The 17,309-nt window shown below is 41.2% G+C and overlaps 1 protein-coding gene and 1 pseudogene across 4 annotated transcripts in view; both read right to left on the reverse strand.

Moving 5' to 3' along the window:
- The window catches only part of MCU (mitochondrial calcium uniporter), a 202,763-nt gene extending 186,146 nt beyond the window's left edge, over nucleotides 1–16,617 (reverse strand). Inside the window, exon 1 of one of the 4 annotated variants that reach the window (XR_003437879.1) lies at nucleotides 15,725–15,884. Coding sequence is in view for 3 of the 4 variants with exons in the window: in XM_027129932.1 (XP_026985733.1) it covers nucleotides 15,725–15,868 (144 nt within the window). In the remaining variant the exon portion in view is untranslated. Of the gene's footprint in view, nucleotides 1–15,724 lie in introns of all 4 variants that reach the window. The other 3 variants (XM_027129932.1, XM_027129930.1, XM_027129931.1) reach the window with 3 other exon arrangements.
- Nucleotides 7,839–11,109, reverse strand: LOC113632604 (ATP-dependent RNA helicase DDX50-like; annotated as a pseudogene).
- Nucleotides 16,618–17,309: the final 692 nt, after the last annotated feature.

The following is a 17,309-nucleotide window of genomic DNA, read 5'->3' on the forward strand; positions in this document are numbered from 1 at the left end:
ATATGATTTATTACTAAAACAAATACTTATTTCACACCACCTTCCTCAAAAAGAAGTACTTCCCCTCAGACCCACACCTTGTTTTTCCTTCACTCCATCAAAACCATGACACAATCCAAGAACAGTTGTGTTTTTAACCATATAAGTGACATATCCTTTTACAAAATAAAGCAGGTAGTTCCAAATTGCAAATTATTCCAAACACAGAAAAGAAACAATGAATAAATACCAACAAGTTTTCATTCACAGCTTCTCTGCGCTTGAAAAATCTGAGAATTTTAATAGAACTAACCAAGCTTTTGCTGCAGCTCAGTCCCTCATGAGCTCACTGTAATATAGCAGATGCTGTTCTGCATTTTGTACAAGACACGTTCATCTGTGTAATGAAACATTACTCTTCTCCGCCTTCTCTCAGGAAGTATAAAGGGTTTTCCCAGGAAAACGATAAATGAGGACATTCCACACCAAAGGAGGAAACTGGCTTTTTTGAAAGTCAAAACAACATTCTTAATCTAACTTTTAAAATGACATAACATATTTCTCTTTCCTGTCCCCCTAAAATATTCAGCTAAAAAGGCTTTCAGTCAACAGGAGAATAGTTAAATATGTGCAATACAGAAAGAAATACCACATAGTTAAAAATGAATGAATCAGAACCACAGGTATCAACTACATAAAGTATTAAGCAAAAAAGAACAAATTGCATAAGGATATTATACAGTATAATATCTTCTAAATAAGGTTTAAAACATGTTTACAATATTGTATGAGATATATATGGCATAAACACATGCACAGGAAACACCAAACTGGAGAGAATGTTACTTTTGGGAAAACAGGAGAGGAAATAGGATTAAGGAAGGAAACTTGGGGTAGCAATTATAGCTGTATTGTTTAATTTCTCAAGCTAAAGGAAATACATTATTCTACTTGTTTTTATAGATATTACATACTTCATAATTTAAAAAGAATACTTTCCCCTTATATGTTTGACTGAACACAACATAATTTCCTTATGAAGGACATCCACCTTCCCCATCCCCACCCCCAAAAAACAACAACCCTCTACGTTGGTATGGCCTTTCCAAGTGAGCTTCTCTGAGAGCCTGCTCCTCAGTAGTTACTTTCTGTCTTTTCTTCTATTAGGGCTGCTACTTTCTGATGCTGGCTGTGATGTGACCTCGGATCCGTTACTCAGAGCCTCAGCTTGTCTCTACTTTTAATCTTACCAAGAATACTCGTTTCAGGCAAGAAAGCTATTACACATAGCTCCCTTTCATTTTCCCCCTTTTACTGCCAAAAGCTCTAGCAATCATTGAAAAGAGAGCCATTATGTATCTAAAGCTCACCAGACTTTGTGGCACTTGGCCAAGCTATGAACTCTATTAGTAGTTGATTCTGAATCAACTAATGCAGTCTGAGATATTAAAATTAAAGAAAGTACTGACTGGAGTTCAATTCTCCTTTTAATAAATGAATATTCCAAAATTCTGTACTATGGTATACTACAATTCTGTTCTATCATCTCAACTGTGCATGAACAACATTTTGTTTTGAAGCTTAAGTCAGAGCTAGAAATGGAAAAAATAAATTTCATTTTCTTTGGGGTTAAAATGAGAACAAAATAAAGAAACAAAACCCAATTATTAACATGCATATAGATGAGACACTCACACAGCATATACCCTTGGGATCCCCTCAAAAACAAACAAACAAACAAAAAATCACTACTACCTCTTTCTGGTCAGAAAACTCATTTTTCCTGTCTGCTCAGCAGCTTCTATCCCCAGCACTCAAAGATCAGGGAAAGCGAGGTAAGAAAGAGAAACTGACAGAGATAGACATAAGCTGGTATTCTGTTTACAAAAGAAATGTTATTCCATCAAAACCAAATCAAAAACTTTCAATTTTCTTATTAGGTTTTTACTATTTTTTCCACTCCATTCAATCTATCTTTAAATACTTCTTTAAAGTATTCTGATATCTATACTCTGTTTTAAAATGAAAAAGAGGTTTTTAATCACACTTGGCCACTTGCCACAGCCCTGCTTCACAGCAGCTAGCAGAATTCTGGCAGTACAAGATACAGGATACAGTAGGGGTAGAATGGAAAAACAGAAGATTAGCTCCAAAATAAACACCTCCAAAAATCTGTCATCTTTGGAAATATATATCTGTAGGGAATCTAGAGTTGGCAGCACCTTGTTTAAATAGTTCCTTTCTCTCTTCGGCAGTGCCCAGTCCTTCACTCTTCTCTCTTCTCCCTCACTTGCTCCAAATACCTACCAGGTAGTTGTCATTGTGTCAATTTCTTAAATTACCTATAGCGTAACAGCACTACAATCTTTTTCCGTTACTATTTTTACTTAGCGTTTTATACAGCCATGCTTGTTTCAGCACAATCTGTGCACTCTTTTAAGATTACTAGCTGCTGCCTGAATCAAAGAAAAGTAATTCCTTCTTCATAGTTCTATGATTCCCATTACTGCAGAATCTAGGCAGAGAACAAGATGATACACACCTGCATTATTCACCAGGTTGAAGGATTTAGACAATGGTCCCTAGGATTTTTTAACTCAGTGTTGGACTCTCATTTGTCCAACACTGACTGAATGTCTACATTCATGACACTATATTAGACTCAGTTCACAGAGTTTGGGAGAACAGACTGCTACCAGCAATTAATCACTTAAGATTTTCCCACTGGGGATTTCTGTAGTGTAAATACAAAGAAACATTTTCTGTTTCAAGCTGGCAGGCCACAACTCAGAATTAAATTATTAGCACAGTCCTGTCTCCCCTCAAACACTCCAGCATTAACTGCTTTTTTCCTCCTCCTCTCTCTCCAACTCTCTGAATTCCCCACCACATCTCTACCTCTTCCCCAACTCCCTCAGCAGTTTGAACTGATAAAAGAAGAAAAAAGAGAAAGATGGGAATAAAGGCTTGATGAATTATGAGGAATGCAGGGTAAATTGTTCACCAAGATGTCAGAAAGTAATTATGCAAACTGTCCTGAAAAGGAATTGGAAGGCTCTTTTTCTTCACTTCAAGTCCTTGGCCCTTGTGAGAATAAGCAAATATATGTCCGTCTGTTTATGATTTTATACAAGCTACCCAATGAAACAACATAAAAGTTACTTGTCAAGTGTTATATAAAAATGATACATAACTTAGAATTAAAGAAGCCCTTTAGGCTCACCTAATCAAGCATCCTTATTTAAGCAACAAAAATAATAGGATCAAAGAGGTTACATCACTTGTCCAAGGTCAAACAGCAAGTTAATGGAAGAGAAAGGAGCAGAACCCAGACCCCTAACTATTATACCACATGGCACCTAATTCTCTTCAATTACTTACTCTTTATTTTGGTGACTGCAAAACACACACACACACACACACACACACACACACACACACTCTCTCTCTCTCTCTCTCTCTCTCTCTCTCACCACTTCCATCTTTTCATTTATTTAACTCTCAGAAAACTATTAAAAGATTCTGTGATGGTACAGCTATTCTGTGCTCCCATAAGATTTCAAAAGGTTCATCAACTACATCTCAAATACAATCTCCTCTGGTAGAGCAGATACTGTAATATCTCTAAAAAACTGTTATAATTATCAAGTAAATACTTACCTTTGTATTATAATACCTAGAAGACCAAAGAATATGTGCTCTCTAAAAACAGCAATCCAGTAAGGTCCAGTCAATTAAAATGTTAGAGAATCACTCCAAATAACTTGTTCTCAATTTTATATATATATAATAATGCTCTTGAGAAACTAGAGTGGCAGAAGCGGTAGGAATCTTGTATATCTACATTTATAATATGGGAAGAAAAACTGCTAAAATTTTACTAAGATTTCATGCTTAGGAATGGCTAGTTATGTTGTTTATTTTGTTTGTTTTTTAAAAAGTAAGATCATCACACATACAATGCTTACTATTCCCTAAATGGAGTCAAATATTACAAAAATGGAAAGTTAGAGAGGACAGAGTTCAAGAAAATTACTCAAAAGTATTCCTCTAGTTAATGAACATAATGTTAAGAGTTTCTGCTTTGGGAGAGTATAATACACAGGACACATTCTTTCAGCAAAGATTTGCTGAGTGCTCATCATGCTATGTGAACTTTTTCATACTGCTATGCAAATCTTCCAGATTCTGATAGTATGAGGTGGGGGCAGGGGGAGGCAGAAATAAGGGGATAAGGTGGATGTCTGATTTTATATATAAATTTTTAAATCATTTAAAAATAATTAAACCAGTTTTTTTAAAATACAAAAGCAGGGGCTTCCCTGGTGGCACAGTGGTTGAGAGTCCACCTGCCGATGCAGGGGACACGGGTTCATGCCCCGGTCCGGGAAGATCCCACATGTCGCGGAGCGGCTGGTCCCGTGAGCCATGCGCGTCCGGAGCCTGTGCTCCGCAACGGGAGATGCCACAACAGTGAGAGGCCCACGTACCGCAAAAAAACAAACAAAACAAAACAAAACAAAACAAAACAAAAAAAGCAGAGGTGTAGAAAAGACAACAAAGAAGCATGTTTCACACGATGATAAAAAGGAACACACAAAAAAAGTCAAGAAATAAAATTTCAGTACCTGAGTAACACAGTAACACAGGTCTTGAATTGAACTGTCTTTCTACCTAGTACTTAGTAGATGAGTGATAGAACTTGATGATTAGTTGTGGACTATCAACTCTACTTCCTATATCTCCCTTCTCTCTATTCTCTTTTCTCCATCGTCAAGGCTGCTGTCCTAGTTCAGACATCTTTTGCCTGGTCCATTAAGATGTTCCTTACTGGTGTCTGTCTTTCCAGTCCCATCCTCTCCAATTAAGCCTTCACACTGCTGCCAGTGTGACCTACCTAAAAGCACAAACATAACCATGTGATTCCCTTACTTGAAATTCTTCCAATGCTCACCTACGAACAAGTAGTAATTTTCCAAACTGTGGCTTAAATTGTAGAATCAATTTAAATGAGTCCCAACCAGAATTTCCTTAAGAAAAGAGAACAGAAACTATGCATACATAGTAAAAATATTGTTTCATGAGACTTTTCCTAGTTTTATGCACACATGCATGTGCTCAATCATAACATAAAAGGTATTTCTACTGTGGGTTGAGTTTTTTAAAAAACCACTGAACTACATCATAAAATGTCAGCTCCTTCACAAGTCCTTTCACAATCTGATCCCTCACCACAGCAAGTGGTGAAGAGACAGGCTCTGTAGCCAGACTACTTGGTTTTATATGCTGGGTATGCCATTCGCTAGCTGTGTTATCCTAGGCAAGTCATTTACTAGCTATGTGTCACTAACTGACTGTCTGGGCAAATCACTTACCAATCTGATGCAACTCAGTTTCACTATCTGTAAAATGAGGATAATAACAATACCTACTCACAGGGTGTCACAAGAATTAAGTGAGACTGTGTACAGTGCTTGGCACATGGTGCACTTCATAAATATTAATTATTATTGGTATCACTGCTACTGTCCAGCCTAATAATCTTCAGCTATTCTTGCTCATATCCAGTTGTAACAAATTACTGGCTGTTTCTCAAATACATCATACTCCCTCATATTGTCATGTTAGATACTAGTGCTGCCTGGAATATGAACCAACCTTTTCAGTCCCCCACACATTATATTTCCTCATATTTCAGCTCAAGCAAGGCCTCACCAGTGAAACCTTCCCCAACATCCTCGGGTAAGTCTAAGTGCTCCCACTGACCTCCATAGGGAAAAAAAAAAAGCACAGCCAGTTACAGTCTTGTTTATAGTCTTGTCTCCTGGCCAGACTGTGAACTCTTAGAACCACAACAGAAACATCTCTCCTTACCAGCACAGTGTCTCACAGAGTAGGAGTTCCACAGATATATTCTGAATGACTCTAGGTATTAACCTTTCTAGGTCTTTATTTTCTCATCTGTACAATGGGGATGGTATTTTGCCTGAAGGGTTGTTGTGGAGTATACTACACAATGTTATAAAAGTGCTTGATATAGAAGCAATGCTCAGTAATTACCAGGTTTACTGGGTGGGACTTTTTAGAATCTTAAACTAAATTTCAAAGATTTGGGGGGGGGTGGGGGGGTAGGCGTAATACCTTAGACTCTTATCAGTTAATACCTGGGGGGGTGGAGAGGGGGGAGAAAGAGATTTAAGAAATGTAGTCAGTGGGAGGGATGGTGAGGTGTCTTGGAAAAAACTGCAGCAGATGCTTGAGAAAGTAACAAAACTGAAGGAGCAGGTGCTGAAAAGGAAGGAAGACCCACACTGACAACCAGCATGGTACAGCTTTAATTCTAGCCAGACGTAGGCTTAAATCCCAGCTCCAAAACATTTGTCCATCTTTGCATCCCTATCATTAAAACAGTTTATGACACGTAAGAAGAAATGAACCTATCCCGTCCTCAATTTCCTCAAACTAGCACAATATATCAAACTAGCACAATAATACCTCTTATAGGGTTATGGTGAGAATTAAACATGGAAACACAGTGCCTTTAGCTCTTAGATGCTTTCTTCCATATCTACTCCTCTATCTTTACAGGTCAGGTAGTTCAGCTGACCTATTTGCTCTCCTGTTATTTTATAAACTATCAGTTGCATTAACTTCCTCTAAAGTTTAAAGCAGACATTAATACTCTTAAACATCCTGTAACACCATTTACTATAGGTAAGTAGGAAGTATTATACAAAGTGGGCCTGTCTGAGAAGGCAAAAAAAGAATTTAAAAAATCTTGAAACCTGGGCTTCCCTGGTGGCGCAGTGGTTGAGACTCCGCCTGCCGATGCAGGGGACGCAGGTTCGTGCCCCGGTCCAGGAAGATTCCACATGCCGCGGAGCGGCTGGGCCCGTGAGCCATGGCCGCTGAGTCTGCGCGTCCGGAGCCTGTGCTCCGCAACGGGAGAGGCCACAACAGTGAGAGGCCCGCGTACCGCAAAAAAAAAAAAAAAAAAAAATCTTGAAACCTATAAGGTAGTACGGCTCAGGACTGTACATTTGAGACTGTCCTCTGGATAGTATCATACACCCAATGGGCTCTGCTCAACAATTTTCTGGTGATTATTACAAGTGCTCTCCCCAAAATAAAGTGGACAATAAATTTAAAAAATGTAAAAACTGAAAACTTTAGTAACGAAGCATAAAAGGTAAAGACCTCACTCTTTTGGATTAATAAATATTATTAATGTCATTAAAGAACTTTTGGAAAAGCCTCTTATTTTTAAGAGAGATGTCAAAATGCAATGTCATATTATCCAATTATTCCAGAACTGTATTAGAAGAAGTTCAGCTTTAGTATGCTATTAGACCCAGTCAATGATATAATTTACCAAGTTATGCTTTTATCAATAAAAAAAAATCAAGCCTGTACACGGTTTATGAGTCAAGAATTCACTAAACTTATTAAAATTACTTTGCTTGAAGTCAACTTTCATTTTTACACAGGCTGTCTGAATGCAAGCAAAGTGCAGTGAAATAAATAAACAGATTGTTTCCCTTCTGTGTTCAGCTGCAGAGGTCAATTTTTTATCAGATGTCCTCAACCTTGATCTAAATCAGGAAGTAACTATTCAAGATTCAGTTTGACTTTAGGGTCTTACTGGAAGAATCTGACCCCAATTCACTTTTCTTTTTTTTTTTTGTGGTACGCGGGCCTCTCACTGTTGTGGCCTCTCCCGTTGCGGAGCACAGGCTCCGGATGCACAGGCTCAGCGGCCATGGCTCACGGGCCCAGCCGCTCCGTGGCATGTGGGATCTTCCCAGACCGGGGCACGAACCCGTGTCCCCTGCATCGGCAGGCGGACTCTCAACCACTGCGCCACCAGGGAAGCCCACTTTTTTTTTTTTTTTAAAGGAGGTTTTTTTGTTCAAAGGTATAACTGGATAAGTAGATTTGTTTACAACCATTCTTGCGAAATACTTAAAAAAAATACAACCAACTTCTTTGCAAACAGCAGACACAGACCTCAACTATGATGACCTAATTTTTGGTGGATAATGTACATGATTAGGCAGAAATAGGCAAGCTCACACTGGTAGATTAACTATCTCAGTCAAAACTCTGTTTGTGGCCCCCGCTTCTCGATCAATTTCGGTTCTCACTTCGTCTTCTACCATCTTGTCGACTTCCTGACCGACTCCCCTGTCGACTCTGTCTACCTGACCGGCCACCATATCGACCACCTGAGCAGCCACTTGACCAGCCACTCCTCTGTCTGGAATTAGAAGATGTGTTTCCATCATAATATTCTTCAATTTCAGGCAACTTGGCTGGCACTGAGAGTACCCAGTCTGAATCATGCCACTCTGCCTGTAACCATTCTCAGTTGTGGGAATATCAAAGCAAATGCCCATATTTCCTTTTAGGAGGCACATTCTGGTAATTTGGGACACAGCATTACTACTCAACTTTCTGTTAAGTTCTTTCCAAGCACAGCTAACATCCTGTATTTCTTCTGGGCTTCCAGAATCATGGTCACAACCCCCTTATCAGAGGTGATCAAAGAACGTGGTTCAAAACTTGATGCGCCAGAGATGTGGGCTAATGCTGCAGCCAATGCACCCACTGCCCCTTTCTCTTCTATCAGTCTCTGAGCTGATGGTCAGAAAAAATCAACAGCAGCATAAGAAATGCAAGCCAGAGACTTGATGGCATCCATGCTTTTAGATTTGATTAAATCCATTGTAGAAGGAACACCTACACGTTTAAAAGTAATTCCTGTTTTTTGTTCCACATATCTTAGTTGACCTCTTTCTCTTGGTTGATAAAAACATATGCAAATCCCTGTCCAACCAGCTCTATCTGTGCATCCAGAGAGATGAATATAGGACTCAACATCCTGTGGAGGTAAACTCTGAATAACCAGTTCAACCTCAGGAACGTCCAAACCACGGGCAGCAACATTGGCTGCCACCAAAACTACCCTCTCTGAAGCCTTTCAGTGTAATTTCTCTTTGTGACTGTGCAACGTCGCCATGTAAACACTGGGCATTCTGTTTTATGTGTGGATTCATGGCCATATCAGTTACATTCTTTTTGGTCTCACAGAAGATAATAGCCCTCCCTTCAGACCCACTGTAGACTTGAAGGACATCTCCAATAACTGCTGGCCTCTGAGACTAATGGCACTGGATGGTCAGATGTTCCACAGTAGTTGCAGCCTTTTGAGTCATTTTCCCAACAAGGTCAACCTGTTCGTATCTGGATTTCATGTATTTTTTTGCAACTTTGTATACCCACTGTGGGCAAGTTGCAGAAAAATGTAAAGTCTGAGGATTGTCTTCAGAATCAGTTTTGTAGGATTTGTGGATAATATCTTCAACTTGTTCCGCAAAACCTAAATCTAACATTTGATCCACTTCATCCAGCACAACGTGGTGCAGTTTAGAAAGATCTAATCGGCCGCTCTGCAGATGATCTTTGATACGAGCAGGGGTCCCAACCAAGATGTCAATACCAATTCGAAAATGATTCATTTGGTTTTGATATGATGTTCCACCATAAAAACACACCACACTGAGTTTCCTAGTTATATCTTTGAAGTCTTTGGCTACTTGGTTTGCCAGTTCCCTTGTAGCAGCCAAAACAAGTACCTTTGGTGAGTGGCTTTTTTTAATTGTCTCTTGATTTCTTTGGAGTCTTTCAATCAAGGGGATGGCAAAAGAGAATGTCTTTCCTGTTCCTGTCTGTGCTTGAGCAATTAAATCTTTTCCTTCATATACAGGACCAAAAGTCTTAATTTGAATAGGAAAGAGATATGTTACCCCTAGACCTTTCAGAAGCTTTATAGTCTCTTCAGAAATAGGGAAATTGGAGAAGGCTCCTTCTTTCTGTTCACGTATTAGGGTCTCTTCTAGTTTATTATCACTTGATTTCTGAGTAGAACTATCTAAGGATGACACTCACTTTTTTTTTCATATTCATCAGTATCTCCATTTGACAGATCTTTTCTTCTTGACTTATGAGATTTAGAAAATTCATCTGAAAGTCTATGACATCCTTCCTTGGTGTCACCATTTAGCTTCTCTTTCATTTTAGCTTTTTTTTGGGTTTGGGAGCATCCAGGTCACCTGCAACACCATTTCCTCTTGTTTCTGATTTCTCATCTGGGTCATAATGGTGCCTTGACTTCCTTCTATCGCTCCAGCATTGTGTAATAAGTTTTCAGCTTATCTAGTTTAAATCTTCCTAACAACCCTATAAGGGAAGTACACGTCCATAATCCCTTATCCGAAATTCCGACATCCACAGAGCTCTTTTGCCTCTCCTTCCTCTGGCTGTCTCCAAAGGCGCCTCCAACTCCATAATGTCCCCGCATAGGAGCTTCCCAGGCATCATTCGCAGCCACCGCTGCCGCCACCTCCCTCTGGGCACTGCGGCCACAACCACCTGCGGGCAGCGACAGGGTGAAAGGAAGCGGGGGCAGGGCAGCCTCCCAGACAGGGCCGTGCGTCACTTCCCCCAGTTCACTTCTAACAACCAGTCTCAGCTTAATCATTTTTAGAATGAAACACAGAATTTTGTAATTTCATAGAAAAAGAACTTAATGGGAAAACCAGCAGATGTGTGAGCCGTTTTCAGCTCTGCAGTAACTTGCTGGGCTACCAAGGAAAAAGCCACTTTACTGTTCCTGAACTTTTATTTACTTAACCTTGTCTTGTCGAGCTCTAAATTCTAGGACTCTTTTAAGTACATGTCTTCCATGGTAACATCTTAGTTTTCCTAATAACACGTTGTTCCAGTATTGTATTAATCAGTCAAATAAAGAATAGAGGATTCCCCTATATTGAGTGGTTATCTTGAGATCTTAAAAGGTAATGTTGTCCTTAATCACAGGAAAACAAACAGTAATTTTTTTAAGAAAACCCACAGAGCACAAAGCTAGAATATAAAAAGAAATAAAAGCAACATCTTAGTAGTTATTCAGACTATGGTATCAACGAAGTGCTACTATAGAAGACCATGACCACTCCTTGATTTCCCTTTCAAACAGTAGGCAGCCCCAAAAACCAAAATTCGCATTCAATTTATTGTCTTCAACATACACCATTCTTTTTTTTTTAATTAATTAATTAATTTTTTGGCTGCATTGGGTCTTCATTGCTGCGCGCCGGCTTTCTCTAGTTGTGGCGGCGAGCAGGGGCTACTCTTTGTTGTGGTGCGTGGGCTCCTCAGTGCAGTGGCTTCTCTTGTTGTGGAGCACGGGCTCTAGGCGCACCGGCTTCAGTAGTCGTGGCACACAGGCTTAGTAGTTGTGGCATGCGGGGTCTAGAGAGCAGGCTCAGTAGTTGTGGCGCATGGGCTTAGTTGCTGCACAGCATGTGGGATATTCCTGTACCGGGGCTCGAACCCATGTCCGCTGCATTGGCAGGTGGATTCTTAACCACTGCACCACCAGGGAAGTCCAACACACACCATTCTTGATGTTGCATTTCTATTTAGATTCCCTCTTAGAGTTCCATAAAGCATAAAATAGAGCCCCTTGAGACTCAGAAAAGTTCAAATAATCAGAATTTGTTGACTAAATCCAAATTTACTCATTCGACTATTTTATGGGGTTCAAAATAAGCAAGATTTTAAGATAAAGTTTCCATAATAAATCTGCTCTAAGCATATTTATCCACAACCTTCAAAATCTTAATATTATCGTCAACTAAAACAACAATAAATCTAGACTCTGATTCAAACATATATTCCTAATAATCTGGGTATTTATCATACTTTTGCTTCTTTGGATAGAAAGTGTGTACCACTGTAGAGCTAATCCAATGTTACCAACTCTGCATCAGTCCACCATAAAGAAGTGTAATGTACAACCAAAGACAGCACTGGCAATACCAAACTTAAAGCAGTAACCCAAATGTGGTTACCTAAGCAACAGGTCATTAAAAAAGTCAAACCGGGAGGCGGGGTGGGGGGTGGGGGGGGGGGGGGGGGGGAGTAGAGCACACCTTTTCACTGGCAAGCAGACAAAAGGGTGCGTATTCAATTAATGCTTGTCTGAGTGTTATCTACGTACCTAGTACTGCTCTGGAGTCTATGAGAGACAAAAAGGTAACAAGATACACAATCGCTGCCCAGTAAGATAAGGTACCCACAAATGAAACATTTAGAGAACAAGTCAGTGTCAATCTGTGTCCTGAAAATAATAAGTCCTATCAGCATTCAGAGAAGACAGAATAGAACAATGGAAAGGGATTAAGAGCTAGGAAACACACATGTGAAGATTCAGACTAGGATTTCTCCTTGAATCCACCTCCATTTAAAAGAATTTTTATCCCAGATGTCATTAACCACAAACATAACAGAAAAGTCACTTCCCTCAGTTCCCATTAGGTCCGTTTTCTCATCTGTAAAGTGAGGAAGTTAGATTCAAAGAGGAGTCAAAGGTCACAGTCTCTCACCTAAAATGAACCTTAGCGGTTAGTGGAGTGGTTAAGACTGAAATTCCCCTGCAAAAACTGCACAGACATTTAATATGGGTATAGGAGACACTGGCTTAAGTACAGTGGAGTATTTGTGCTGGGTGGATCTGGCAAAGTAAGACTTAGCCAGATCATGAGGAGCCCAATTAAAGAACTGGGACTTACTTCTGTGTCAGGCAATGTAACCTCTGTTAAAACTTTCAGGTTAAAAGAAAAGTAAAAAAAAAAAACTTTCAGGTTAAACTGAAATGACATCACTGCCAAAGAACTACAATGTGTAAAGTAAAAAGGGACAGCCACAATCTATAACAGTATAATGACAGACTTAAGTAAGAGATTTAGCAATTCAGCATAGCCGTTGACCACTAGGAAATGCCAACAGTCAGGCTGTCATAATCAGAGATGAGACAGTTTGATTTAGCAAAGAAATTACACAGTTCACAATGAAAGGCTGTTCCCCTCAAAGAATCATCCTTGAAAATTGCCACCTTCACTAACCACACAGAAAAGCATGCAACAGATATTTTACATCAGACTCAGTTACAGTCACAAGCTGGGAAGCAATAACAGGCTCTTCACATAGGAAAGGAAAAATTACACTAGATGGTGCTACAAATACTGAATAAGCCCCTGCACCTTTTCTCCTATCTACTCAGTTGAATGATGTTTTAATTGGGGGGGGGGGGGGCGGGGCGGTACAAGCTATGTTTTATTACTTTGCAATCACATTTACCTATATTAGCTGAACTGTATTGCTCTGGACTTGTTCTTCAAACTTGGAAAAAATGAATTCCAAAAAACATACCTCTCAAGCAAAAAATTAACCAGTACTATAATTGGTTATGTCCCCCTGGCTCTAATTTACCATACCTACTACAGCAGAACAAAAGTGGCAAAAGCAGGACTTGTGATCTAGTCCGACACAGAGTGCCATCTGCTGCACATACACAGGATGTCACCTCTGCAAGATTCAACCTTAGTGTCTCTCAGGGACCTTTGTAAGAGCCAGTGGTTTGTTCCTATATTGCCTAATACATGTGTCTCAAACTAACATAGGAGAATTCTCACTCACGGGGTTTTGAAATACCAGTACTTTCATAACAAACAATAGTAAGTTTTATAAGCGAGGAGAAAGATGTGAAGGAGAAATTGTACTTTATAATAAAAAGAACACAATAAGGGGGTCAGAATATCTGGAGTGGGTGGGAGTCCTAAAACTGTTGTATATTCATCGTGTAATCCTGGCCAAGTCTCTCCCTTTCTGGGTCTTAATTTCAAGCATAAAATGTCAACAGTTAAATCTCTAAGAGATACCTTTCAAATTGAGTCTTGCGAGGAATCATAGAATAACAGATGGAGAGAGCTAAATACATGATAGCTTCGGAGCAATCGTAGAAAAAGAAAAAAATTGTTTACATATTTTAAATAATCAGGCACAACTTTTTTCAAAATCTTACAATTCTAAGTTCATTTGCAAGTCACCATGCATATAACACTTCTGCCCTTCAGAAATAACACTTCATTTTAGTTGTGCTTTCACCTCAAATTCAGCACATCACTTTTATCCACCCCAGAATAGCACAGAAAAACACTTTCATGAAGTACCCGCACAAAGAAGGCACTCACAGACTGAAAGATTCACACAGTGGAAAATATACAAGGCACAAATTTCAAAATGCTAAATGAATACCACACCCAAATAGTCTTAAAAACAAACTGCAAAGTCAGAAGATGTATTATCAAAATACAGAGATAAAGACAACTTGGTAAGTCTTTAAATAGTTTGAGGGGGAGGGGAATGCAATCAGATTTTTGGATTGCCTTATGTTTTTAAGAGAACAAAACACATAACTGGAGGCTATGAAACATGCAAATCTAAACTGAACTGTGGAAAGCTCGGCTCTCACCCAAAAGCTTCAGCAAAGCAATATGTCAGTATGCCAAAATGAAGAAGTAGTTTTCTCATAAGAACGAGGATAGGTCCATACCTATGACTAATAATAACAATTCCATCTTGCATTTAAAGAGCATTAGTTCTTTTCACTGCTCTTTCAGACACTTAATTTTACAATGTCATCAGTCTTGGGGTATCCTCTGAAAAGCTCCAGTTCAATTTTCCCTCAAGAGCTATGTGATCAGAACAAGACAGGTGGGTGTATTTGTTGAGAGCTGAAGGTACTACTTTCTGCTATCAGGCTGTCTGCAGTGATTCTCTTATTACCACACTATACAACTTAGCCCTAGGAAATAAAACCTACACTTTCTCTTGGAGTTGGCCAGAGACCAACGGTATGGGTCTAGAAAGTCCAAGGGAAGAGAACCTGCTGACTTGTTAGGTCAAGAACCCCATGCCAAGTTGATCTCTTGCAACTGAAAAAGACACACACACACACACACACACACACACACACAGCCCAAGGCTGTTCAAATAGAAACTCCCGTGCGTTGCCAGCCAATGAAAGCCAGCAATAACTGGCTAATACAACCACCAAATCCCTGCCGCTGTGAACAACTTGTCATATTCTCTTCCCCTCTGCCTGCTGCCCACCTTCCTTCTTCAGGCACGCGTGAACAAGCTTATAAAGCAGCCCTCCAAAAGCACCACCGAGGACCTTTAAGGAACTAAGAGGTTGGAGCTTGCCTCCTGAAGCAATGCAGCATCCATCGCAAGGGTGCTGTTCCCCATGCCCACACGCAGGAAGTCACACAGGGGGATAAAGTTTGATTTTCTGTCTTGCCCGTTCCCAGAGGGTCGAGAAGAGAACTAGGGAGCGGCCCCGCTGGGGTCCTGGGTTGCCCTCCGGGGGACAGTTCCCAGCAGTATGGCACTGCCACTCTCCTGACACATACACAAGGCAGCCGCGGCAACTCAGGACACCCCAACCCGCCTGGAGGAGGAGGGAAAGGGGACAACTTGAACGAGGCTCAGTTCGGGAGCAATAGGGCAGAGCAGTTAAGTAAAAAGGAGGGAGGGACCGAGATCGGGGGCGGGTCAGAGAGAGGTTCAAGTCCCGTCCCTTCCCCGCCCTGGTGCCCCCGGTCCTGCGGGAACATCCCTGCCGTCGCCCCTCCTCCTCTCGGCTTCCTCCGCCCTGCCTTTTTTCCTGGTTGCCGCCGCAGGCGCCTGAAGGGCACGGCGGCTCCTCGGTGCCGGGCAACCTCTGGAGCGGCCGCGAGTTGAGGTAACTCGCCCGCTGCCCCGGCGGCCTGCCCGCCTGCTGATCCCACACGGCAGCGCCGCCCCGCCCTCCCCGGAGCCGCCGGGCGCGCTCGCTTACCGTCCGGTGGTGCTGCTGCTGCCGGTGGCGGCTGACGCCCAGCGCGGGGAAGCAGCCTGCAGTCAGCGCTCCGCAGCCGCCGGCGCCTCCGCCGCCTCGGGAGGAGAGGAGCAGCAGGAGCGATCTACCTGCGGCGGCCGCCATCTCTCAACTGGAAACGGCGCCGACCCAGGCAGCGCAGCGGACGGCCGGGGCGGAGCTAAGACCCGCCACTCACCGGCGCCGGTCCAGCTGTCGCCCTTGACTGAGTTGATGAGGCGGGGCTTCTTGCAAGGCCCAATCGACAGGCGGGAGAACCACACTAGAGACTGCCTGTCACTTCCAGAGTTACCTATTGTGGGACATAGTCAATTACGGGCAAATTCTAGGGAACCGGTAATTGGCACCCGAGCCCCTCAGAATAGCACCAATAGAGATGGCATATTCGATTCGGCTAATCCTCACCAAAGATACAGCTAAGATAAGGGTAACTGGGGAAATGGATATTTGTACAAAGCTCTGTGCTTCGTGTTTTAAGTTGGCAAAATAGACACCAAATTAGTAATCATTAGCTATGTACGTTGGAACTCCCAACGACACGCCCAGAGTTATCATTCATAAATAATGGTATTTGGATATGCTGAAATTATCCCGTCATGGAGTGATCCAATGACTGTGATATGTAGCATAGTACAGGAGGGCTAGAATGATTATGATACCAAAGTCCCAGAATGAGTACATGTTATCAAAGTGAATCAACAGAACTGTATACATTTCAGATACTCAGTTCACTTTTACAGCACCTTTATACTGATATTCTTACACTCTCCAGAAGCAACACTCTATTTTCTTACGACTTTTGACCTTATGTGCAACTTATTAAACTATAGAAACAGAGCATGCTGATAATGTAATAAAAATCACGTAAAGGTTACCTTAATTAATTTTCATAATTTAGCTAAATTAGCCATTAGAATACACTTTGGAATAACCCTTTCTCTTGAAAAATCCTTCCACAGAGACAAGCTCATAATGATAGCTCATTGAAGACTGAAAGAAAGATTTGAGGTTCCTGAATTTCCTCAGAAGAGGATTTCTTTGCTGTCTGTTTATTGTTATGAGCTAGTTAATTCTCACACCTCCTTTTAAAATCTGGAGCAGGGGCTTCCCTGGTGGCGCAGTGGTTGGGAGTCCGCCTGCCAGTGCAGGGGACGCGGGTTCGTGCCCCGGTCCGGGAGGATCCCGCGTGCCACGGAGCGGCTGGGCCCGTGGGCCATGGCCGCCGGGCCTGGGCGTCCGGAGCCTGTGCTCCGCAACGGGAGGGGCCACAGCAGTGAGAGGTCCGCTTACCGCAAAAAAGCAAATAAATAAATAAAAATAAATAAAATAAAATCTGGAGCAGCAAAACAGTTTGGTAAGCAAATAAAAGTATTATCCTAAATTTTGGGAAACATCTTTCTAGTGTACCCTAAGGTGATAAATTTAAAACAAAACAACACGCACACAATTTTATTGTATCACTTATTCTAATAATATTCTTTAAAGTTTGACTGAAATGTTACTTTTTTGGCCAAGAATAGCTAAATAATGAAGTGAAGCTTTTAGT

Source organism: Aethalodelphis obliquidens, unplaced genomic scaffold (assembly GCF_003676395.1).
Source record: "Aethalodelphis obliquidens isolate GAN/ISIS:26980383/991018 unplaced genomic scaffold, ASM367639v1 scaffold37, whole genome shotgun sequence".
Taxonomy (NCBI): Eukaryota; Metazoa; Chordata; class Mammalia; order Artiodactyla; family Delphinidae; genus Aethalodelphis; species Aethalodelphis obliquidens.